The following is a 25,174-nucleotide window of genomic DNA, read 5'->3' as shown; positions in this document are numbered from 1 at the left end:
ATATATATATATATATATATATATATATATATATACTACATTACCAAAAGTATAGGGACACCTGCCTTTACATGCACATGAACTTTAATGCCATCTCAGTCTTAGTCCGTAGGATTCAATATTGAGTTGGCCCACCCTTTGCAGCTATAACATGTTCAAATTTTCTGGGAAGGCCGTCCACAAGGTTTAGGAGTGTGTCTATGGGAATGTTTCACCTATCTTCCAGAAGCACATTTGTGAGGTCAGGCAATGTAGACGTGAGAGCCGGGCTCGCAGTCTCCGCTCTAATTCATCCCAAAAGTAAGGTCAGGCCAGTCAAGTTCCTCCACCCCAAACTCGCTCATCTGTGTCTTTATGGACCTTGCTTTGTGCACTGGTAGAAATCATTTGGTGGAGGGTGGATTATGGTGTGGGGTTGTTTTTCAGGGGTTGGGCTTGGCCGATTAATTCCAGTGAAGTAAACTCTTAAGGCGTCAGCATACCAAGACATTTTGGAGAATTTCATGCTCCCAACCTTGTGGGAACAGTTTAGGGGTGGCCCCTTCCTGTTCCAACATGGCTGCACACCAGTGCACAAAGCAAGCTCTATAAAGACATGGATGAGTGAGTTTGGGGTAGAGGAGCTTGACTGGCCTGCACAAAGTCCTGACCTTAACCCTATAGAACAACTTTGGGATGAATTAGAGCAGAGACTGCTAGCCAGGCCTTCTCATCCACATCAGTGCCTGGCCTCCCGAATGCACTTCTGGAAGAATAGTCAAACATTTCCATAGACATACTCCTAAACCTTGTGGACAGCCTTTCCTAGAAGAGTTGAAGCTGTTATAGCTGCAAAGGAACCCTACGAACTAAGACTGGGATGCCATTAAAATTCATCTGCGTGGAAAGGCAGGTGTCCCAATATTATATATATATGTGTGTGTGTATTTGTAAACTCACATGACGTGTTTCCCTGGTCAGGCGTTCCTTACCCAACTCCAGAAAGGGTAAAATAGAGGATATAGTATATCCACTCCCTGTCCCACTTGTGGGGGAAAGGGTGCAATTGACACCTATAACCAGTCAAAAAATTATTACAACCAAAATTAGATATTTTGATCTCATGAAATACAATTTGTTTTAACGATTAAAGCAAACAGAGTAAGGAATTAGAAATCTAACTTATGAGCAACAGATTTAGATCTGGTGAGGTTTTCATGGATTCTTTCATAAACTAGCTCTATGTGATCAACTAGAATCTGTGTTACAACTGGTTATACCGAATATGACATCCATTATCAAAGTGAACTTGGATTTTCATTTGGAAAAAAACACCACAACTAGCTGTGTAAAATTCCTGCTTGTACTTCCAAGTATGGGGTAACATCTAAAGCCTCGTACACACGATCTGATTTTCTGACAGGAATTGTGCGATGACAGGCTGTTGGCGGAAAATCCAACCATTTGTACACTCCAATAGACAATTGTTGGCCAATTTCTGTGGACAAATGTTGGATGGCAGGTTAATAAATTTTCCGCGGACAATGGTCTGTTGTTGGATTTCCTGAGCGTGTGTACACAAGTCCGTCGGACAAAAGTCCAAAGTACAGACACGCATGCTCAGAAGCAAGGACTAGCCAGAAGTGGTCGGTCTTGTAAACTAGCATTCGTAGTGGAGAATTAACATTTGTAATGTGGCAAATTATGAAATCTCGAAATGCAGCGCGCATTCTCTTCTTCTTTAATGGGATAATAATGACACTTTTATGTTCTAGTGATAGCAAGAATAATATTTTTATGCTTGTTTTTTTTCTTCTTTTTTTGGGCAAGTTACCACAACACCATTATCCCGTTGTTTTTAGATCAAAGATAAACTATGTTATTGTCTCTTGTTAATTTTACATTGTATTTTTTTTTTTAAATGTAACTGCCTACTCCTAAACTGTCATTTGAAGTAAAACACATAGCCAAGTATTCTCCACAATTTTTTTATTGTGCATGAAAAAATGAAAAAAAAATAAAATTAGACATGCTATCTGCCAATAGAACTTAACCAAAAAATGCATTCTATGCATCCAAAAATATAGAAAATATACCAAATCAAATCATTATTCAAACAAAAAATAAAATAAAAGCCTCCTGCTTCTTAATATAGGAGGTCACCAATGACAAGTGTTGGTGAAAGCAGGGGTCCATCATCCAGAGATAATTCCGAAAATCATCCAGATTATTCTCCTGGAGCTCCCGCAGCAAAGGCATATGACATAATTGGTCACGATTAATAAAGCAACCAATTTTTGGTCCAAGAAATCCTCCTCCTCCTGTTCCTGGACTGGACTTGGGTCAAAGCAATAACTCCAAGGCCAATAATAAATAACATGTTATCTCTTCCAATTCCGTAACATGGCTGGTTGACAAACGGCCGTTCAGAAACGAACTGAAAAGTGCGAAATGAAAAGCACGAATCAATACTCACCAAACTTCTACTAACACAAAATTAGCAGAAGGAGCCCAAAGGGTGGCACTAAGGAGCTGAAAAAACACGTAGTATGTCACTACTATCCTTGCCGTTTTTATGCAAGACAAGTTCCTGGCCAACGCCCGTCGGACAAAAGTCAGAGGTTTTGTCTGCGGAAAATCCGATTGTGTGTACAAGGCTTAACACTCCCTCTGTTTCTCACAGTGCTCTGTGATTGATCAGTCACTGGCAGCTCCCAAGAACTCCCATAGCCCTAAATGAGTTTTGACTTTTGAAATCTATAGCTTGTAAAGGATATTTTTTTGTGGTGGCAGCGGTGATAACATGGAAAACGTAAGTAGTAATTTCCAGGTTTTCACCCAAACCTATTACTTTGTTTAACCTAGACATAATAAAAGTCAACTAGTAGATTTTTTTTACATTTCTTTCTCTCTTTCAACAGTCCCTGCAATAATAAATAAATAAATAAAAACATTACCTTGAGATCTGATTCAAAAAATATTCTGAAAACATGTCATTTTATGAAGTGTTTTTCTGTTATCTTAGACAAATGATATCTGGGTGAACGTACAGGCTGGTATGATGTGCACTCAAGAGAACATTGATATGAACCTAGTTAGATATGTACATACGGGTCCAATAGGATTAAAGAATCAAGACAGCTTTACTTTCCACTTATGGGATGGCAGGAACAGATCACCACAAATGCAGTTTCACATCAAAGTCAAAGATATGGAGAAGGGTAGGTACATATGGCTGAATTTGTCTAAAAATATAAGTAAATATGTAAGTAAAAACAGAATGGTGGCAGAAAGAGACAACTTGACCAAGTGATCTATTGAGGATGTGTTCACACCAACTGCGCTCACTGCTCGCAGCAGGGGGTCCAGTGTGCCCCTGTTCACCATTTCAGGTGTGACTCAAGTCCGGAGTTTTGGCTGAATTTGCACCTGAAATTAACCAGAAGACGCACAGGACCCTTCTGCAATTCGGAGCGTGGTTGCCCTGGAGGTGTGTGAACTGGCTCCATTGAGAGTCGGTCACACTCTCCTGTCATGTGATTTGGATGCAGGGAAGCACTCAGCCCTAATCTGCCCTTTTTTTAATTTATTTTTGCTTGAGTGTGTTGTTTTATGTTTTTATTTTAATTTTTTTAACCTTTTTGATGAGTATAGACCTATGTTTATTGCAAGCATGTTTCAATTCACTCACTACCTCTCGATCCCATTAACTCTGCTGGAAGTCTGTGTCTGCAGGGTGGAACAAGAGAAATCCTAGTGTGTATAGCTATCCTAAGTACTATTTTTGTTCCCCATCACTGGACTCTGCCTTATATCTTTTTGTAAGTGAGATCTCCAAAACTGGACACAATATTCTAAATAAAGTCTACCTTAGGCTGGTGATCCCTCGAGTGAAGCATCCCAGAATCATATTTGCTTTCCCCACTGCCTGACCAGACCATTTGTCCATTTTGCAATAAGTAAGAAGCAAGTATAACAGTATAGGGGCTCGTTCACACATGTATCTCTACCCTGTGTGTATGCATCATTTATTCAGCATTTTTAAGCCTCATACTCACCCTTTAACTCATGCCATGAATAATACAATGGGCACCACACAGTGCTGTTCACACAAGAGTGCTAGGGCTGTGTTGCATTATGTTAAAAATTAAGCAGCACATTGCTTTCATGAGACATCGATGCTTGCCAGTCCCCTCCATTGATTTTTATAGTAATGACCTATAACCCCCCCGTTAGAGAGAAGTTCTCTATCCACACACCCCAACCCTCTTCCCGGAGAGAGTTTCAAATAATAAATAAAGAAATAAGCCATAGGTTGGTAGTTATAGTATATATTAATAATTTAAAAGTCTTAAGCCCCATACACACCATCAGATTTTCTGCTGATTTTTGTCTTCAGATTTACCAAAACCATGTAGTGCAAGGGCCTGCCTGATTGCATACAAATTGAAACTCCTAAGGTTTGACCTCATATTATATGGTTTTGGTAAATCTGAAGGAAAAACTCAGCAGAAAAACTGATAGTGTGTATGGGGCTTAAGTAATAGTGACTTGCCGCAGATGTAGTGTGACGTCCTACATAATCACCGCATAAGTAAAGTTTGAATGAGGCAATTTCAAGCCTCGCTTCCATAGCCGATTAGGAGGGGCACCACAGGGAAAGAAAAAGTGAATTATTAAAGATCTGCTTCTAGGATATCTTCTTTTGTAGTGGCAGTGCCCTTCCTAATCTGGCGCAGAGGTGAGGCTTGAAATTGTCTCATAAAGCGATGCTGCTTCTGGTGCAGCCATGAGGGTTGTCACCTTTTTTTCAAGCCAGGCACTAACGCACACCAATTTTGGGATTTATACAGTATACAGTATAGGATTGTATTGTAAAAGGCCTGGGACGCCTTTGGGTGCGCCGTTGTGAATGGTGGGTGTGCTTAATTGTGTTACCAGTGGAACCTGGACAGGAGGGACAGCATTCTCCAGAACCGATGGGCTGGGTTTTCCTCCTGTATCAGATGAATGCCAGCGGGAGGGAAAGGAGGAAAACTGGCTTTCAGCTGCTGCAGGAGCAAAATATAACCCATCGGTTCTAGTGAATGCCCCCCCCCCCCTTTTTATAATTTTCTGTATCATTATCCTCACCATCACTTTCTTCATTACTTTACATTATCATTGTCCTCTCTGTCATCATTATTGTTCCATCATCATCTTCATCATTAACCTCTCTACTGTCATCACCATCCTCCCCATCATCCTTATCAATATAATCACAGTTTTTACTCTCCTTCCATAATTATCATCCTCGTCATTTGTCTTCATCTTATTTACTGTCATCATCATCCTCACCATAATTTTTATCACTTCCTTCATTACTATTCATGATCCTGTCATCTCTGTCCTCCCCATCCAATATTATCATCCCCAACACTGTCATCCCCATCCTTATCATCCTCATCATCACTTTCTTACTCTCCTTCTATCATCTCTATTATCCTCCTTACTGTCATCCTTACTGTCATGCTCATCCTCATCATTCTCTCCTACTCTCTTCTAATACTTGTCTCCTTCTCTTTACTTTACATTGTCATCCCAATTCCCGATCCTCACTCTCCCAATCCCTTCCCCCCAGCCTCACATGGAGCAATGTGATGTAGTAGAGCTCACCTGATGGGGCCCAGAATGGGAGGGAAGGGACCTTAACACCGCCTTTAGCATTTATGGCATGTTAGTGAAGCAGTTATAAAGTGTTAACTGGGCGGAGAGACATTAGAGGCTCCTGTATCCCAGAAAGCACTGGGAAATACAGAGAACTAGGACAGAGTAGCTCCAGCCACTTCCATTTTGCACAAAGCAGCTGTGTTCTAACACCATTTGTTTCTGTCTGTAGGCAAAATCATCAAGCCTGCCAGCAAGATTGACAGTGCCAGGCAGGAATAGAGGGATTCAGCATTATCGTCAGTGACAATGCTTTTTGTTTCAGCAAAGTTGAGCTGGACCAAGCATAGTGTCAAAGAGATCAAAGTATACAAATCAATCTTAGGGAATTCACAAAAATGTCTGCTATCACACCACAACCTAATGAGGCCTCAAAGTAGATCACATTCTCTACATCACTTCCCCTTTAAGTACTACGCTCTAGAAAAGCAACACTTTCATGAGCATTTATTCTTGAAGCTTTTTCAACGCTTCATAAACATGATGAAAACATGTCCTAAACACAACATTCTTCACAATCAACACATGTGTGAACGAGTCCCAACAGTATTGCTCGGGAGCTGGTTTTACTCAGATCTGTACATTGCTTTAGAAAGTGTACAAATATATAAACTGATATTGATATTTATAAGAACGAATATTTTGAATGTTGATCCAAGAAATACATGGTTAGGTTTTTTCATGTTAGAACAAATTAGACCTTTGTAAGGCTAGATTTATATCTCTGTGGGTGGTTCCTGCTGCAGGTTCGTACCCGTTCCCGCAGCCACCCACACAAAAAATGCTGCAGTGACCTTTTACTTGCATTTCAGGAGGCACGGCAGCCCATTCAAATGAATAGGCTGCCGTGCCCACGCAAAATGCGTCTCGCAGAGCTGCATATGTGTGAATAGAGCTTTAGGGTATTTTGGCTTCCTCTGATATACATTAACTGCAAGATTAGGGTTCCAAGAATGCAAATGTTTTACATTTTATTCTTGCTTATCTTCTGGATGAATTCCAGTGTGTATGTGCCTTTTTTTCATCCTAACTATACTGTATAACTGAAAGTTGATATGACCATTAAAGCCAAACTCTAGACACAGCTATTTTTACATTTTTGTAAATCTTTAATACTCAAATGAAAACTGTATCTTCTACATCTGTTTAAAAAAAATGTTTTTGTTCTGCTGAGTGCTTCTGATATATACAGTTGGACTCACACTTTCAGCTGCTCTCTGCTTAAGAACAGTGTATGATAGACCCCAGATTCAGTATTCTGCCTCTATGCCATCCCTCTGCTGTGCCATTCACAAAGCCTAGCTATAATATCATCACTATGCTGTGCTTTGTGTACCACATAGCCAAGGGAGGAAGAGGTAGAGGCACAACAACTGTGTTTATCATAGGCACCATTCCAATGAGACGGGGAAGCCGGAAGTGCAGCTCCCACTGTATATATCAGCAGCATACAGCACACAATCCAAAAATAAAATTTTAAAGGAAGTATTAAAGATTTGCAAAAACATGAAAATAGCTGTGCCTAGAGTTGGGCTTTAAACAATTTCAGCTGGGGCTAATTTTGACATTTCTGCCATGTATGTAAAAATCAGCATTTTTTTTGTGTGCTAGTAAATTGCTTAGGACCCCCAAATATTATTCATTTTTTTAAGCCAAGACATCCTTTGTGATAGCATGGGCTGTGACCAGTCCTCTGTATGGAGAGATTTGGGTCTATTAGATACCAGATCTCTTCTCTGGTCTCAAAGCATCTTGCTTCTCATCAAATGAGATCAGTTTGATCACGTTTTACAAGCCAGTAACAGCTTGTTTACATGAGACCGAAAACAGAAGTGACTTAATCCTCATTGCTTCTGGTTTCTGATATCACACAGCGGTTGGAATAACATCAGTTTGTCTCACTGTGTCCAAGGAAGCAGATGGCACCGGTCACATCCTTACCGGGCTCTTTGATCTGAAGGTAAAGCCTGGAAGGCGGCAGCAATGGCAGGAGGGGGGAGGACCCCCTTCTGCACCCTCTAAAAGTGATTCAGTGGCTCTGAAGCCGCTTGGATCACATTTACATAAAAGTTGTAGACAAAAACAATACTGGGATCATGGTTGTAGTCTCAACCATGATCCCAGTATAACAACTTCAACCTTAGGCCATTTATAAACACCTTGAGGATGGAAAGTGATTAAAAAGACTGTTTCTGTTATCAACCTAGTTACATTTAAAGTAGCGCCAGCAATATTCATTAACTGCTATGATAGCAGTAGAAGAATCCCTGTGAGAGATCTTTATTTTCTTGTTAGGAAGAGGAAGTCTGAGATGGCCTACTGAGCCCCTTGCTGCTACAATTTCTTATAATATTATTTGGTTAAAGTAGAATTAAAGAAAAACCTTTTTTTCATTTTGGATTGAGTAAGGGAGGGTTATAGTTGCTCTCAGGTTTTTTTGCCATCTGTGTCCTACTGGGGAGATTTCTCATCACTTCCTGTCCCATAGCCAAAACAGGAAGTGAGAGGAAATCCATCTGAATCCCTGGTAGCCATCAGGGTCACCAGGATTAATCTCCCTATTAGAACTTTTTTCCTATTTTGTCATTCTGGGGGCAACACAAAATTTGGAAAATTCTTCACTTTAAGTAATAACAGTAAACATGACAATTAGAGTGTGAGTCTCCCTAACCGGGGCACAGACAGCAATAAAAACCTGACAGGTGTTCTAATCCCTCTCCACTTTATCCACAATTAAAAAAAAAAAAATCCTTTACCTATACTTTTAAGTTCTGATAAACACAAGTGCCAAGCTAAAAGAGATATATGGCTTCGATCTGAATGGCATCAATTTTTTTAAAATTTTTTAGCTTAATTAAGCACCAGCAGTTAGCAACCTATCAAACTTCGTCTTGTTTCTGATTTCTGCAAATAAAGTCTGATTGATATGTGATACCAAATTTACATATCACCATTGTTGCAAACTGAATAAGTCGGAAGGGCTCTGTTTTCCCATGGTAAATTGTTACAATGTACAAATCATTTATGAACCTAAATAGAAATACTGTGTGTAGAGTATAGCGCATCTCATCATGCCTTTTGTGTCCTCATGTGTTTTATTTGTCCTCAGGAGACATTGTACTGTCATTGAAAACGCTCCATGTGTCAAGAGGTGACAGAGCCATCATAAGTACTGATGTTCTCTTTGCTTTTGATGGCACTGACAAACCAGAAGAGCTGCTCTACGTGCTCTCCTCACCGCCTCAGTACGGCCAGATTGAATATGTCAACCACCCTGGAATTCCCATAACAAGCTTCAGTCAGATGGATGTGGCTGCTCAGACTGTCTGCTACTTCCACAATGGCAAAGCTGCAGCTGCTGCTGATACGTTCAAGTAGGTGTCTAGATTGAAAGTCTCTCCTGTCTGTCTTTTTTATTCTGAGCTAATAGATGATTTATTAACCTGATCTCTCCACTGCCAGGAGACCATTATGGAACTTGGCCTTTCCTGGCACCAAAGAAACAAGTGAAGTGGTGTGAATCTAGCTTTGTTTCAATGATTCCACTTCCCAAAATCAACAGCTTGGGGTTTTTTACCGTTTTCTAAAAAAAAAAAAAAAGTAACAAATTATTGTTTTATTGGCTAAAATACTTTTAGTTTTTGTACTCTCTAAATGATTATAATACAATTTTTACTTTCTGTTATAAAACTCATCCAACAAAAAAATTTAAAAATCTAAATGTTTCATAATTTTTATTTTTTTTGCTTCATACATTTTTCATAAATTTAGGCCAATATGTACTCTGCTACATGATTTTGGTTAAAAATAAAATAGCGCCTACAAACTATGGGGTATATTTATTGATTTTTTTTTATACTAGTAATGGCAGCAATCAGTGCGTTATAGAGAGACTGCGATATTTAGGTGGACAATCGGACACTAACTGACACTTTTGATACTTTATGAGAACCAGTGACACTAATACAGTGATTAGTGCTAAAAATATGCACTGTTACTGTACTAATGACACTGACTGGGAAGGGGTTAAACCTCTAGGGCAATCATAAATAAATGTGTGCCTACCCAGTGTTTGTATGTACAGTGTGCTGCTTTTACTAGGGGAAGACATGGATTCCAGTCCCTGCTTTGCAGGAACACATAATCCATGCCTTTTCCCCTATGTCAGAATGGGGATCTGCCTTGTTCACATAGGCAGATCTGCAGTCTGTGTAGTTTAGCGACGATAGGCGGTTTTCGGAGAACATCGCATGCCCAACACCCACAGATAGGCTTCTGGTGTGAATTTTCACAACAGAAGTGGTCCACCTGTGGCATGTGCACACCCCCTGCGGGTGGAAGACTGGAATCACGTATATATATATATATATATATATATATATATATATATATATATATATATGTGATCCAGCACACAGCTGCCACCCTGTAGCAGTAAAACTGTTTTTGGGGCAGTCGCTAATTGGTTAATGTTTGGTATTATATCACTCTGTATACAATTTTCTTACACAAATAAGGTTTTGTGAATTGTTGAAAAAATTCTTGACAATAGCAGCACTTTCTGTTAAAGGCTGACAACATTATGGCCAGCCATACACAAAGCAACTTTCTTTCCCTCAACCACCTATAACTAACTATTTCAGGAAATGTGCTTAATTCCCCCATCAACACAGACAGTGTTAATACAGCAATCCATCCTGCCGAGACATTGGGGGTTATTTACTAAAGGCAAATCCACTTTGCACTACAAGTGCAAACTACAAGTGCAAAGTGCACTCGAAATTGCACCGAAAGTGCACTTGGAATTGCAGTCGCTGTTTATCTGAGGGGGACATGCAAGGAAAATAAAAAAACAGCATTTTTAGAACTTCTGCTCATTTCAGATCTACCCCTCAGATTTACAGTGACTGCACTTCCAAGTGCACTTTGCAGTTGTAGTTTGCACTTGTAGTGCAAAGTGGATTTGCCTTTTGTAAATAGCCCCATTTCTTCTTGTGATGGGCAAAGTTGTCCACGCCGGGAGAAGGCAGTGATTATTGCTAGCAGCTATAACAGCCACTTGCAATGATCACATGTAAAATCTGGCAGGCTGGTTGAACCCAAATTGATGGATTCCTCCTGCCCATACATGGTTCAAATCTCGGCGGGTTCCTGCTGAACCAACCAAGATTTGAACTGTCTTTAGCATTGTCAGCCTTCTGTGTAATATCCATGAGCTAAATGTTGGGCTGTCTATCAGGTCTGACTATAGACTGCTCAAAAGCCAACTGAAGGAGGACATAAGGCAAGTTAACAATGATGCTGCTAGTTGTGAGGCAGCAGTTTAGTGTTGCCAGCTTGCAGCATGGAAATCCTGTTACTGGCAATATCTCTAGGTAAAAAACGTAGTAAATTTTTCAATAAGTTAGCTTAAAGCATAACTAAAGGCAAAACTTTTTTTTTTTAGTTTTGGATAATGTGCAGAAGGATTGGCACACCTGTCAGTTTTTATTGCTGTCTGTGCCCGTTAAGGTGATTTCCCCTCTCTATTTGTCCTGTTTTCTTTTATCATTGAAAGTGAAAGTAAAGGAAAATCCAACATTTTGGGTTGTCCCCAGAAAAGTAATAGAGGGGAAATCTTCCAATGGGGATGCTAGTTCTGTTGACCTGGGAGGCCAAGGAATTCCCCTAATTGGCTGAAATTTCCTATCACTCCCTGTTTGGCTATGGGTCAGGAAGTGAAGGGAAATCTCTGCAATGGGACAGAGATGGTGAAAAAAAATCTGACAGGAGTTATAACTGTCGTGGTACCCCCGTAGGAGCCACCTGTCACCCCACCCAGCCCAGCATTCACCTCTCAGACACTTGGAAATATAGAACAGTCCATGTGCATTTTTATTTTTATTTTTTATTGAGGGGATTGAACTTAGATGGGGTAAGGGAAGTATGGGATGCCCTGTGGAATTGGTAGAATTTACTTGGGACAACTATATACAGTCCAGTATATACACTCCATTTCTCCTCCTGTACATTGCTTCCTCTCTAATCTTCACGCCTTTCTTCTCCTGCACATCGCTTCCTCTCTAATCTTCACGCCTTTCTTCTTCTGCACATCGCTTCCTCTCTAATCTTCACGTCTCTTTACATCTAATCTTCACGTCTTCAAGCACAGCTAGCACAAAGTGGTTAGGCTTGACACTGGCTCAGCCAGGCCTTAGCATTTACCCTTTGCAGGCAGGGACTGCGGTCCCCTACAGTGTAGCAAAATAGTCTTTGATACTAGCTGTCCTACATGCAGATACTGAGCCCAGTAACCCATCTTCAGGTCCTGCCAGCCCTCCTGGCTGCAGCTGCCCTTCTCCCCTGCCCATGGCACCACAGTCCACATCGCTGGTTCTGAACCCATCCCAGACTGCATCCTCCTCTCTTGCTCCTCTTGTATTTACTGTCCAGGACACCCCTGGTTTTATGATGGTCCTGTCCGCACTCAAGCCCAGGCCCAAGGTCACCCCCCAGACCGGAGAGCTCCCTCAAAGGCCCCGACAGCCTAGCCCTCCATTTCCAGCTCTTCCACCTGAACAACTCCTCCCCAGCTGGGCTGACCCTGGTTATTTGAGGAGGCCTGCCCCCTGCCGAACCAGGTTGGGGATTGGTCAGGGCTCCCTAAAACACCCCAGGCAGCTCCACCTCTCCTCCTCTTTTTCCAGCTATTTCTAGCAAACTCTGTAAAGAAAAGGGAGGTCTCAGTGATGCTGCCTGTGAGTCACCAGCTGCTACACTGAGCCACTCCCAGCCCAGATCAGATCAAAACAAACAGACCTGGCTGCCAGTTTTATTTACCTGTCCTCCAAAAATCCTAACTCTAGCACCTATCTACCTAGAGGGTGCTACATAACTTTCCCTTGCTCTATCCAAAATGAAAAAAAAAGTTTTGCCTATAGTTCTACTTTAAGAAAGCTGTATACAGTGAGGCAGGATGCCAAACATAGTGAAACATAGGTATAGGGTTTACATACACTTTATTGTTACAATTATCTTAGAAAATTAATACAACTGTTTAAATTATTAAGAACAATGAATAGACATTGCGGTCTGACAGAATAGGCCAAATAAAAACATGCCAACTATATATTAATATAAAATGGGCAGTACATAATGGGAGGCCTTTTTATCACCAATTGCCAATCAGGAAAGATGATTAGTTCTAGCTGTGTCTTGAGTGCATACATTTACTAACATACAGTATGTGAAAGCTCCGTGGCTGTAATAAAGCACATCTGTATCATGCAGTTTTTCTCTATTGAGAGGAACAGGTCCATTTTAAAACTCTGTAGTAGAGCTCCCATTTACTCGCCATACTTAGATGCAATCCCCTTTAACTCTATTTCCCATAACTTCCTGGGTTCATGACACACCCAGGGAAAATAATGTCCTTGGCTTTTCTTGTTCAGCAAATCCCCAAATTAGTCACTTATCTGGGCAAGTGATCTATAGCCAAGTGAGAGGCCCTCTACAGTCAGAACAGGAGTGCAGGCAGCCATGCTGGTAAATATTAGCATGCAGCTTTTCTTGAAGACCAAGCACCTCACCAATTGCTACTAGAGTGCTACAGTTCTAGACGAGTGGCCCCTCTCTTTCTTTGGGCTTTGGATGCATCCAGCTGTTAACTTGTGTTACTAGAGCTAGTGTGGACTTGACTGTTAGAGATGCTGTCTATGACGATAATAGCAACTACCAGTGTTTCTCAGACTCTCTGTTATAGAATCTCATAGAAACTATGCTATGCAGCCACATATTACTGAGTCACAGAGGCATTGCTGTGAAAAGTCTATATGTGTCCAGCTTTCATAATCTGTATTATTCTGCCATGCTGTATGCATGTTTTTTCTTATCTGAACCTGTTTTGCATTATGCAACTTTGCACCTGTGTTGTAAACTGTATGTTACAGTTACTCCCTGTGTGATCATTCTGCTGATTACCTTTTCTGCTAAAACATTAGCAGATTATCCATGAGAGAGCTGTTTCCTGTTATTTACATTTTATAGCAACAGTTCCTATTGGTTTGACTGTATTTGAAATATTTTTCATTTTGACTTATTATAAAACCTTGACACATTTTATTGTGGCATAAAAAATCCAATAAACAGAGAGTGTTCGGGCCCTGTGTCATTAAAGCATTAATAGGCAAAAACTGGAAACATGTATGCTCTTGAGTGTTTTCAGTAGTTGCTGCATCTGGTAGTGGCATGATGGCACCTGGTGTTACAGTGTCATCTCACAAGAGACCGTCACCAGTCCAACTTAGTGATATAAAACTCCTTTGTTTTAGAATAGAAATATAATTAGAAACCCTAAAACAAAGACTTGTTAATTTTTAAAAATCTTTTAATTAACATTTCTTGCTGTTAAAAATCTGGCAAGGGTCTGCATGTCTGCTAACCTGGTGTTCTTCCCTTGGCTGTAATCGGGAGCTGGCCAGAACAGCCGGGGCAACATCAATTAATGTGTGTCTGAGTGATCAGATTTAATGTTCCACTACTGCACTTTCCGCAAGTCTGAAATATTACTACGCATTGTCTGATGCTTTTGGGCTGGAAGAAGAATGTGGCACTTCTTGTTTGGACAGATGACACCGAGTGATTAGCAACCCCTGACATCAGGTGCCGGCAGCAGTATGCCAAGTACAGAAGCAAATGTCCTCCATTTTGACACGCTGGCTTGATTTTGCATTGAATTGGCACTATTTACTGCTCCTCTGCATTTTTTTTTCTCTTTATCTTTTCAAATTCCATGACAGATGGCAGCCTCTGTAGCCAGTTCCATCACCATGGAGCTGCAGGCAGCACAGAGGATCTGTAATGTTCAATTGAAGATGTGGCCCCTGCTGAGCACCAAAGACTTTTACTCTCAAATTTTAACTGTTTCATCTTAGCCAGTTATTCACCAGATTTGTGGCGTAGAGCAGTGAATTAGTGGATTGTTGCTGACACACTGGATCTGTAGAACTGTACTGAGAAATCTTTTACTGTATGTCAAGAATCAGCCAATGGTATTTATTGAGCATCTTACTTCAATAAATATCTTTTATAAAATGATCGATTACTTCTGCGATGGTTAAAATGAAAAAAATTTAAATAATCTATGACTCATTTAGATAGGTGGTTTACCACAATATATCGTAGCTCATCATGATATAAGCTTATGAGAACAGAACCATTTCATTCAATGGATTAGTTCACATATGTGCTCTTATATGTGGTGAGCTATGGCTCTAAAACTTCTGCATGCATGGTGCACACAGTGCTGGGGTATGCTTCCTCTGAGGCTGGATTCACACCTATGCATTTTTAGTTCTTTTTGCATTTTGCAGATTTGCACTACAGTCCATTTAACATGGTTTCCTATGGAACACGCTCTTTAGTACAAATCTGCAAAATGCAAAAAGCACTAAAAATGCATATCCAGCCTTAGGATACCTCTCTACTGCATTTTGAAAATCAGAGATCTTTTATTATCCAGCATTTTCATAGCTCAGATGTGAACAAGCCCCTAGCATGAGTGTGATGATATCCTTTGATGTAATGCCATCCTTAGAGCATACCGTTTTCTCCCTATTAAACGGAAAAACACACTGGGCAAGTGTAAGGAAAAATGAAACAACTAAATTGTAAAAGCTAAACTAATGGTGTTTATAAGCATACATTATACCTGGGATACTATTTCTGACAGTAATGCCAACTCACCTTCTGCTGCCACTGAACTTGTTTATAACATTTGGTCCTAAAAGTGAACATTCCAAGCTATATTTTCAAGGCATGCCAGCTGAGGGGGCACGAGAACAAATAATAGCAGCCATTTAATCTTGTTTAAGCAACATGTAGTATGTGTCAGTTGTATACTATAGAGACTGAAGTACATGCAAAGACACAGTGTAGCGCTGAGAACCATCAAAAATACAACATACTAAAATGCTAACCTATACAGGAAAAATATTGATATATATGCAAAAAAATTAAGAATGAAAAAGTCCAGTAACTGAAGCCATGAAAATCTGAAATCACCACTAAAGTGAGCTCATTTGAGCAAATGTCCACAAATGTGAAGGACTTGAGATCCACTCTTAAAATGACACCTGGAATAGAGAAATCGAGTATGACTGGTCGTTAAGATATCAAAAATAGTATATCTTCCACAAAGAAAGTATAGATGTATAATATTACCAGATGCCACTGGCAATTAAATCTCATCTAGAACCTGTAGCCAGTGCTCTTGGCCTGGGGATCAGAGCTGCAAAGATGCAGGTGAGAACATCTGCCTATCTACTACCTACTTTTGGATTGATCCCCAACCGGGTCCCAGTTTAATCCAGCCTCGTGCAACATTTGAGTTAGCAGCTTTTCATATGATTGGTTTACCGCAGTAATTTCCCAAATATTTTCGCTGAAGTACACGCACTAGTTTTCAAAAATTCTTTAGCTTTGATGTTGCAGCTCAGAAAATTGGAAGTATGGATTAAACTTCAGCCACCAAACTGATACACACACTCTCCATGCTTCCCTCCTCAGTAGTTTATAGTAAAGTCTATTAAGATTGAATTATAGTTGGCCAAGCCATCAGATAAGATATGCTTTCCTTGAAGAGAATTATATACAGGCATACCCCACCTTTAAGTACACAATGGGGTTTATTTACTAAAGCTGGAAAGTGCAAAATCAGGCTCACTTCTGCATAGAAACCAATGAGCTTCTAACCCCAGCTTGTTCAATTAAGCTTTGGTAATAAAATCTGGAAGCTGATTGGTTTCTATGCAGAAGTGAGCCTGATTTTGCACTTTCCAGCTTTAGTAAATAAACCCCATTGTGTACTTAAAAATGGGGTATGCTGGTATACTGATGTACAAAAAGTGTGCTAACAAAAAAAAAAAAATTTCAATCAGCAATTTGAAGCCATTTTTATGGACTGCAAAAATGGTTGCAAGGGGGGACAATAACTTTTTTATGCAGCATGCTTTTCATACATCAGCCCCAATATCTGTAAGATCTTAGATGATCTAAGATGTTCACAAACTCTACTAGAAAAACCTTTGAGTAAAGGTTTGTTATTTCTTTTGTGTAGATGGTGAATCAGGAACACATGTTGAAGGCTACCTTGCCTCTTTTTGCCAGATTCCTTGTCAGTAATGGGCTGCAGACAAAGCATGGGACCCTGCAAGTGGCTGTAGAGATGGTTGATAGGACTCCACCAACATTATCAAAGAACTACGGTCTTAAGCAGAGGAAAGGATCAGTGGCTCTGATCTCTCCAGACATTCTTCAAACCATGGATCCTGACACAGCAACTGAAAATATTACATATCTGATTATGGAACACCCTCAGTATGGACATATATATGTGAGAGGTTTATTCCTGCAGAAAAACTTTACCCAAAGAGATATTGATAACATGGATGTTGCCTACAGACACAGTGGTCAAGATGCTCAGATTGACAAATTCACATTTGTTGTGACGGACAGGTCGAATCAAGGCTTTATAATTGATGGGAAAGTGCAATTTGAACCAGTACCTTTCATTATACAAGTAAGTGTTGCAACATATTGGGGAAAAAAAATGTAAAAAACTTAATATCATGGTTGAAAGGTAGAATTTGACATGGTGTCATGCCAATCAAATAAAGACGAAATACCAACACCAACAAACCACGAACAAGGTAAAAGTAAGAAATAAACATGAATGTGCAGCAAACCCAGAACAACAACTTAACACAGGCTATGTACAAAAATGGAGGGAGCATATGATCAGGGTAGGATCAGGACTGGGACTGGGAACAAGGGGAGGATAGAGAGTGATAGATGCAGGGTGTAGGGTACAGGGTACTGGAAGCAAGTCACAGGATACAAGACACAGGATTCAAGATAAAGGATCAGGCAGAAACATTGCTCACAGGCAGAACACTGAGGCAACGATATCCACTAACGGAGGGATTATATACCTTCCAGTATCAGGTGAAGCCTAATTATTAGGATAAGCTGGCTGCTTGGAGACGCCATCTGGTGGCCACATAAACTGCGTCTTTCAGCTCTAGGGACAACAGTGCCACCAGTAGGTGTCTCAAGTCCTGACATACTTGTTTTGATAAAAACTTTCTTAGATTAGGCTTTGGACAAATTTCCTCTTACTTGTTGTTCCTTGGACTGCTTGGACTACTCTGCTGTATGGATTCTCTGGAAAGAACATTCATACGTTTTGTGTGTTCTGTTAATAAAAGTATAGGCTACACTGAGGTTGTAATAACTGAGAATAACTTTCTGCTGATACTGTAACGTGTCTTAGCATGGCCAGAGTCTAATACAATATACAGTAAACAACAAAGTAAACTTTTTTTTGGGGGGGGGGGGGGTGTCTATTTAGAAAGTTGGAACAATATTTCTTTTTCTCTATCGCTCCTTATTGTTTTTTGTGCTTGTTTTTCATTAAGGGTTTAGATTTTACACAATTTTTATTGCAGAGTCTATTTATCTGTTGGCTTTCTGTAGCTTTTCATCTAATTATTGAAAACAATACTTCTCTATGCTCAAGCTTACATAATCCAGTTACTTTAAGTGGTACATACTCAGTTCTAGGTGTGCAGGCTTTTATCTTTGGGAGGACGTTTTTACTGATTCCTCCAACTCCTTCCACGGTGTTGTTTTAAAAAAAAAATAAAATACTGCAAAATGGACCTATGAAAAGATAATGAATTTGGAAAAAGACAAGATACTTGATTTTGCAAATTCTTTATAAATAGGTCTCACTTGTGAACCAGAAAAATAGATTGCACTCTTGGGTGTTACTGTCCAGTGACTTCATGTTCTACATTTCTCCCATTCATTTTATGAACATCTGGCATGACAAATGCTGGTACTTCAACTTCCACCTCAGCTAGATAGATGGAAGCAAGTCTGATGGTACATGTTTATTTCACACAGGCTATTAGGAATAAAACTACATCCATTCTAACACTATATTCCCCAAGTATGAATGGAATGATAGCTGAAATGAGTGCATTTAATTAGGCTATTGTTTAGTAAGTCTTCATATATCTCATTGTTATGTAAATTTGGGAAGTATGTTTGAAACAAAAGAACTGCAATATAAAGTGGAATTAAACCACCCCAAATAAACAGGAATCTCATATTAGAGTAAGGTCTCAAGCTCAGTGATGTCTGGGGAATTGTATAGGGGATGGAAGTATCTATTATTGCTTCACTCTGACAGACAAAGTATGGCTTCCATCCAAGAACATGAAACTACTCCCCATTGTCTGCAATACCAACATTCTTCAGAGAATACAAAATTGGGGCACATTGCCAGTAAGCAGTGATTGCCATTATCTTTAGTTCTTGTTGACACTTAAACTGAGAAGTAAATTTGAAAGACAACACTAAAATACACCAAACCTTCTAGTTCTGTATGCAACTAATATTAGGCATTCTTGGTAACTTTTAAACGAATACTCTACTGTATGAGCAAGATTTAACTGTTAGCCCTTGTACACACGGTCGGACATTCCGACAACCAAATCCTTCGGATTTTGTCCGATGGATTTTTTCTGACGTATTTTGTCCGACTGATTTTGTCCGATACACACAGTCGGACAAAGTTGTCAGAAAATCCGATCGTACTTAATGGGATGACGTTATTTCATTAGGACAGGACTACGTTCAGGCTAGTAGCCAATAGCTTTGGTCTAGGAATTTGATCTGAGCATGTGTGGCACTTTGTCCAATAAGAATTCTCTACACATGATCAGAAAAAGTCCGCTCGGATCATGTTGTCGGAAAATTTTATAGCCCAGCTGGAAAACTTGGTCCGTCGGATACTCAGACAAAACAGTCCGATGTAGCCCACACACGGAATGTCTATCGGAATGTCCGACCGTGTGTACAAGGGATAACAATTTCTTTCCCAGAGAAAACTCGGTTAAGTGGAATCTCTATCGGTTCTTTTAAAATGTTGGCTTACTATACAGACAGTAGCAAATGTTCAGATGTTTGATTTGGACATTGCAAAGTATGGACAGATACAATGAATATTTAGCATTTTGGGGAAGAGAGTACATGGGTGTGGCCACATGCTGACTCTTAGTGTAAATGCAAACCATGTAAACCATGAATAACCCACCTCCTTCCTTCTGCTGTTCTAGAGGTGCTGATTTAGGCCTCTTGCACACTGTAGTAAAAAAAAAACTTTTTTTACTGATCTGAATATAGATGAATTGTTGTCTATGGAACAATAGACACAGCTGCGTAAAGTTCAGTAATACCGTGATAAATACAGAGCTGTAAAACAAAAATAGAAATTTTTCTATTTGAGTGCAGTAATTTATGTGCGTACGTGTGCCTATGTGTGTTTATGTGTCTATACACATATTTATGCATTTATACATGCATTTGAAGAAAAATATTACATTTGTGTTCACATACGCATGTTTACGCAAAGTCCTTATGGAACATTTTACTCGAGATCTTTCTGCCAACAGGATCCTGCGAATAAACATCAGTAAATTCTTACATCTGTGTGAAACTGGCCTTACATTTGATCCTCACACAGAAATATGCATTAATATATGCTTCTATGATATTGAAGAGAGGTGATTTGTAGTCCACAGAGCTAGCTAGATAAAATGGTATCTTATAATAGTGTATCACAGTGAGAATGCACAGCAAATTAGGTAACAAGATTTCTGGAAACAATAAGTATTTTTTTGGAACAGATATAACAAAATGCTTTCTATTTTCAAATACCATAAGCGAGCAAACAAGAAAAGTTCATGATTAGTGGTTACCGTACATATATTTTAAGCTGATATTAAAACCTTCTAGAAAAAGTAAATAGGTAAATGTAGTAAATGTTCTCTTTAGTTTGTAACCTTTTGTCTCCATTGCTTCCTGTTCTCAGTTTTTTGCAATCTTTACATCATTAACAGCGTATGAAGCTTTCCTCTGTTGACTTGCTGCCTATAGGATGTCTCCTTTATCTTCAGTGCTTCCCTTGGGGCATCTCAACATGCTTGTAACCACTGCCTGCTGCCTTGCATGTGAGATGCATGCATAGTAGAGCCACTGCCTTTCAGTGCTTTGGCACCATGCCTGACTGACGTGTGCAGTCATGGAAAGCTGATGCTGTCAGCACACGTGCATTAGGGGCTCCACTCTTTCCGAGATTTGGCACTGTGCTTGAGCAGCACATGCCCAGTAGAGGGCGGTTAAAGTGGATGTAAACCTGATTCATGAAATTTGACCTAAGCACATACTGTATATATTCAGTGTTTTCTTATCTCTCTCCAAAGCCTTAAGTTCCGTTTCTTTCTGCTGCTCCGTTCTTCTGTTATCAGCATGATAATTTCTAGCAAGTTCTCTGACAACTGAGCTAAAACCAGCTTGAAATTTGTGTCGGGTGGGTGTTATAAATAGATTAGCAGAGAGCTTGACTCTTCACAGCACATGTATGCACATTCCTTCCTTCCTTTGCCTATGTGGAGTGGGGTTGTGTGCCTTTCCTCCAATCAGCTGTCACACAGTGTATGCCAAAAACCCAACCCCAGTGCTGAACAGGAAGAAAAAATCTCTAACATGATGCTCACTTTCTAAAGAATATAGCAAGCTGAAGACAGCAGATATACATGTAAAACGTATGATTTAAAACATATTTGTCTGTGTATCATCTCAGGCTGTTCACTTCACTGGATATATGTGAGGGTTTACATCCAGTTTAATGCTTTGCCTGGCCAGTGCAATGTACAGTACTATGCTCAGATTTCAAAGCATAGTATTGTGCATGCCCCGTCTGGGCACAGTGTCAATGGCTTGACCATGCACACATCAACTGAGCACAGCACCAGAGCACTGAAAGGCAGTGGCCCCTACTGTGCTGCATCTCACATGCAAGGCACTAGGCAGCAGGAGTGTGCATGTCTGGGTGTCACCAGGAATGCACTGAAGACAAAGGAGACACTCTATCGGCAATAACTCAACAGAGCAAGGTTTCATAGGCTGGTAAAAAAAATAACAAAATGATTGGGGGCATCAAAAAAAATCAATATTTTACACTATTTCGGTGTAGCTTAAAGCGGGACTGCACTGCGGAAAAAAATATTAAAAGCCAGCAGCTACAAATACTGCAGCTGCTGACTTTTAATAAATGGACACTCACCTGTCCCGGGGTCCAGCGATGCCGGCAGCCAAGGCCGATTGATCGCTCGGCTCTCGGCTGCTGCCGTCACCATTCTAGGTGAGGGAATCAGGAAGTGAAGCGAAGCTGTGTGTCCCAGCAGACAGTGCGCAGGGACAGGAAGAGGCATAGTCTCCCATGGGAGTCTATGCCCAGAAGTGGGTGTAAATACCTGTCTTTGACAGGTATCTGCACCCCCCTCCCCCCTGAAAGGTGCCAATTGTGACACCGGAGGGGGGGGGGTTCCGATCAGCGGAAGTTCCACTTTAGGGTGGAACCCCGCTTTAAGGTAAAGGGCATTTTCACTCTTAGGGTTTTATAACACAGTAATTTTGAAATTTCAAAAGAAATACTTATCAAAAGTCTGTGTAAATAATTTTCATGTGATGTGATAACAATTTTTTTGCTTGCATTACATGTGGAAGTTAATTGTAGTCATAATGCACATACTGCATGATTCTACTGTATGCTGACTGCATCTAAATTTAGTATTTTACTATAGCACTGACAAAGCCCTAATGCCCATCAGGGAAACACTAGTAATTATTATTATTATTATTCAGGATTTATATAGCGCCAACAGCTTGCGCAGTGCTTGTAATAACAATACAATGATTTGTTAAGTCCATTGAAGAAATAGTGCTTGCACCAAGGCCAATGTCCTATCCAAAGTGTAAAAACTAACATGATATATTACCATTTTATTAAATTGAGGCTCTTGAAGACTAGACAGTATAGCCTGCTTTATACCATCCTACAAACACCCACAGAGACACTTGAGAAGTCCAGGCCTGTTATATATATAATTTCTGCTTTATTTGCTACAAGGCTCTTTAAGTTTAGGGTTCATGCATTGACAATCTAAAATTACTTTTGTGCAAAAATTACTTTTTGTTTGCATAGGTGGACTTTCCAGATGATACTAGTCCCAAAATAGTTAATCTTCAGTGTGCTACTAAAGTTCAGCTCATTAGAGATGGCCAATATGGAATCTACATTACTTCTAGAGAATTAAAGGCTACAGATCCTGGGACAGAGGATGAAAACATCACGTTCAAAATATTAAGTGCATCTCAGAAAAGTTACCTGGAAAATGTAACTTCAGGTAAGTGCTACACAACATAGCTCTTGTGGGCTATTGTGAGCCTATATGACTCTTGTGCCACTCATTCTGGGGTCAGAGTTAGCCTATACCTTGTTTCCCACTAGAGGTCCCTATTTACTGTCCAGCTGGGAGATAAGTAGTAGTAGATAGGGAGTAGTGTGTGGACCAGGGAAGAACACAGTAGTCAGTCCAAATGTCTGGACCTTAGCCCCTGTGGTATCCTTGGGGCCTGTTCTGCTAGAAATGTAGAGCACCTGTTGTGGGCTTCCCCTTCGTAAGAATGCCACATACAGTATGTTCTCTTTAGTGTGTAACCAGATAGCTGGAGGATACTATCAAAGAAAACCCTGAAAGTGCTGTACAGAACCTGCATTGTTTGACAGAACCATTAAATAATATACATTTGCAAGCTACAGTGACTTGAAAAAGTATTCATACCCCTTGAACTTTTCCACATTTTGTCATGTTACAACCAAAAACATAAATGTATTTTATTGGGATTTTAGGTCATAGACCAACACAAAGTGGCAAATAATTGTGAAGTGTAAGGAAAATGATAAATGGTTTTCCAATTTTTTTACAAATAAATATCTTAAAAGCGTGGGGTGCATTTGTATTCAGCACCCTTTATTCTGATACCCCTAACTAAAATCTAGTGGAACCAATTGTCTTCAGAAGTCACCTAATTAGTAAATAGAGTCTGCCTGTGTATAATTTAATCTCACTATAAATACAGCTGTTCTGTGAAGCCCTCAGAAATTTGTTAGAGAAACTTAGTGAACAAACAGCATCATGAAGGCCAAGGAACACAACAGACTGGTCAGGTATAAAGTTGTGGAGAAGTTTAACCACTTTAGGACCACAACACAATGGCTCTCCTGTGCGAATCACCATAGGAGTACGGCGGCAGGCTTAGTTGCGGGCGGGCGCTCGCTCCTGCTGCACCCTGAGGGAGCGTGCCCGCAGGTCGGGGGACTCGATGTCCTCTGGCGTCCAGCGGTTGCCTTGTACACAGGCAGAACAGGGAGAACCCAGTGGTCAGGAATAGTGACCTTTGTCATGTCTCAGTAAGCCCCCCCCCCCCCACAGCTAGAAACACTCATAGGGAACACAGTTAACCCCTTCATCATCCCCTAGTGTGATCCCCTTCCCCGCCAGTGACATTTATACAGTAATCAGTGGCTATTTTTAGCTCTGATTGCTGTATAAATGTCAATGGTCCCCAAAAAGTGTCAAAGGTGTCTGATCTGTCTGTCGCAATGTATAATTTTGACTTACTTTTTTTTACTCTTATTGCAAATTTTTTTACCAAAAGTATGTAGAAGAATACATATTGACCTAAACTGATGAAGAAATTTGTTTAAAAAAAATGAAATGTGGGATATTTACTATAGTAAAAAAAATATATATTTTTGGATGACCGCGCAATTGTCAGTTAAAGCAATGCAGTGCCAAAACGCAAAAACTGCTCTGGTCATTAACCACTTCAGCCCCGGACCATTTTGCTGGTCAAAGACCAGACCACTTTTTGCGATTCGGCACTGCGTCGCTTTAACTGACAATTGCGTGATCATGCAACGTGGGTGCCAAACAAAATCAACGTCCTTTTTTTTCCCACAAATAGAGCTTTCTTTTGGTGGTATTTGATCACCCCTGCGGTTTTTATTTTTTGTGCTATAAACAAAAAAAAAGCGGCAATTTTGAAAAAAACACATTCTTTTTTACTTTTTGTTATAATAAATATCCCCCAAAAATATATATAAAAAAAATGTTTTCCCTCAGTTTATGCCAATACATATTCTTCTACATATTTTTGGTAAAAAAAATCGCAATAAGTGATTATTGATTGGTTTGTGCAAAAGTTATAGCGTTTGCAAAATAGGGTATAGTTTTATGGAATTTTTTAATAATTTTTTTTTTACTAGTAATGGTGGCGATCAGCAATTTTTATTGTGACTGCGACATTATGGCAGACACATCGGACATTTTTTACACATTTTTGGGACCATTGTCATTTATACAGCAATCACTGCTATATAAATGCAGTGATTCCTGTGTAAATGACACTGGCAGTGAAGAGGTTAACCAGGGGGTGACAGTGTAGGGGTTAAGTGTTCCTAGGGGCCTGTTACTAACTGTGGGGGGCTGGGCTTTCATTTAGTGAACATTGATCTCTGTTCCAATCACATGGAGCA

At 40.0% G+C, this 25,174-nt stretch overlaps 1 protein-coding gene across 2 annotated transcripts in view; it reads left to right on the top strand.

Annotated features, from left to right (window-relative positions):
- Nucleotides 1-25,174, top strand: part of FREM1 (FRAS1 related extracellular matrix 1) — a 225,320-nt gene that overhangs the window by 112,596 nt on the left and 87,550 nt on the right. Inside the window, exons 23-26 of one of the 2 annotated variants that reach the window (XM_077475118.1) lie at nt 3,007-3,200; nt 8,795-9,059; nt 16,831-17,242; nt 22,778-22,979. In XM_077475118.1, the coding sequence (XP_077331244.1) occupies nt 3,007-3,200; nt 8,795-9,059; nt 16,831-17,242; nt 22,778-22,979 (1,073 nt within the window). Of the gene's footprint in view, nt 1-3,006; nt 3,201-8,794; nt 9,060-16,780; nt 17,243-22,777; nt 22,980-25,174 lie in introns of those variants that run through there. The other variant, XM_077475120.1, reaches the window with a different exon arrangement.

Source organism: Lithobates pipiens, unplaced genomic scaffold (genome assembly GCF_037356315.1).
Source record: "Lithobates pipiens isolate NorthernLeopardFrog02 unplaced genomic scaffold, aLitPip1_a1.2 Scaffold_13, whole genome shotgun sequence".
In the NCBI taxonomy this organism is placed as follows: Eukaryota; Metazoa; Chordata; class Amphibia; order Anura; family Ranidae; genus Lithobates; species Lithobates pipiens.
The sequence above is the reverse complement of the archived record's forward strand: the minus strand, read 5'-3'. Positions and strand labels throughout refer to the sequence as shown.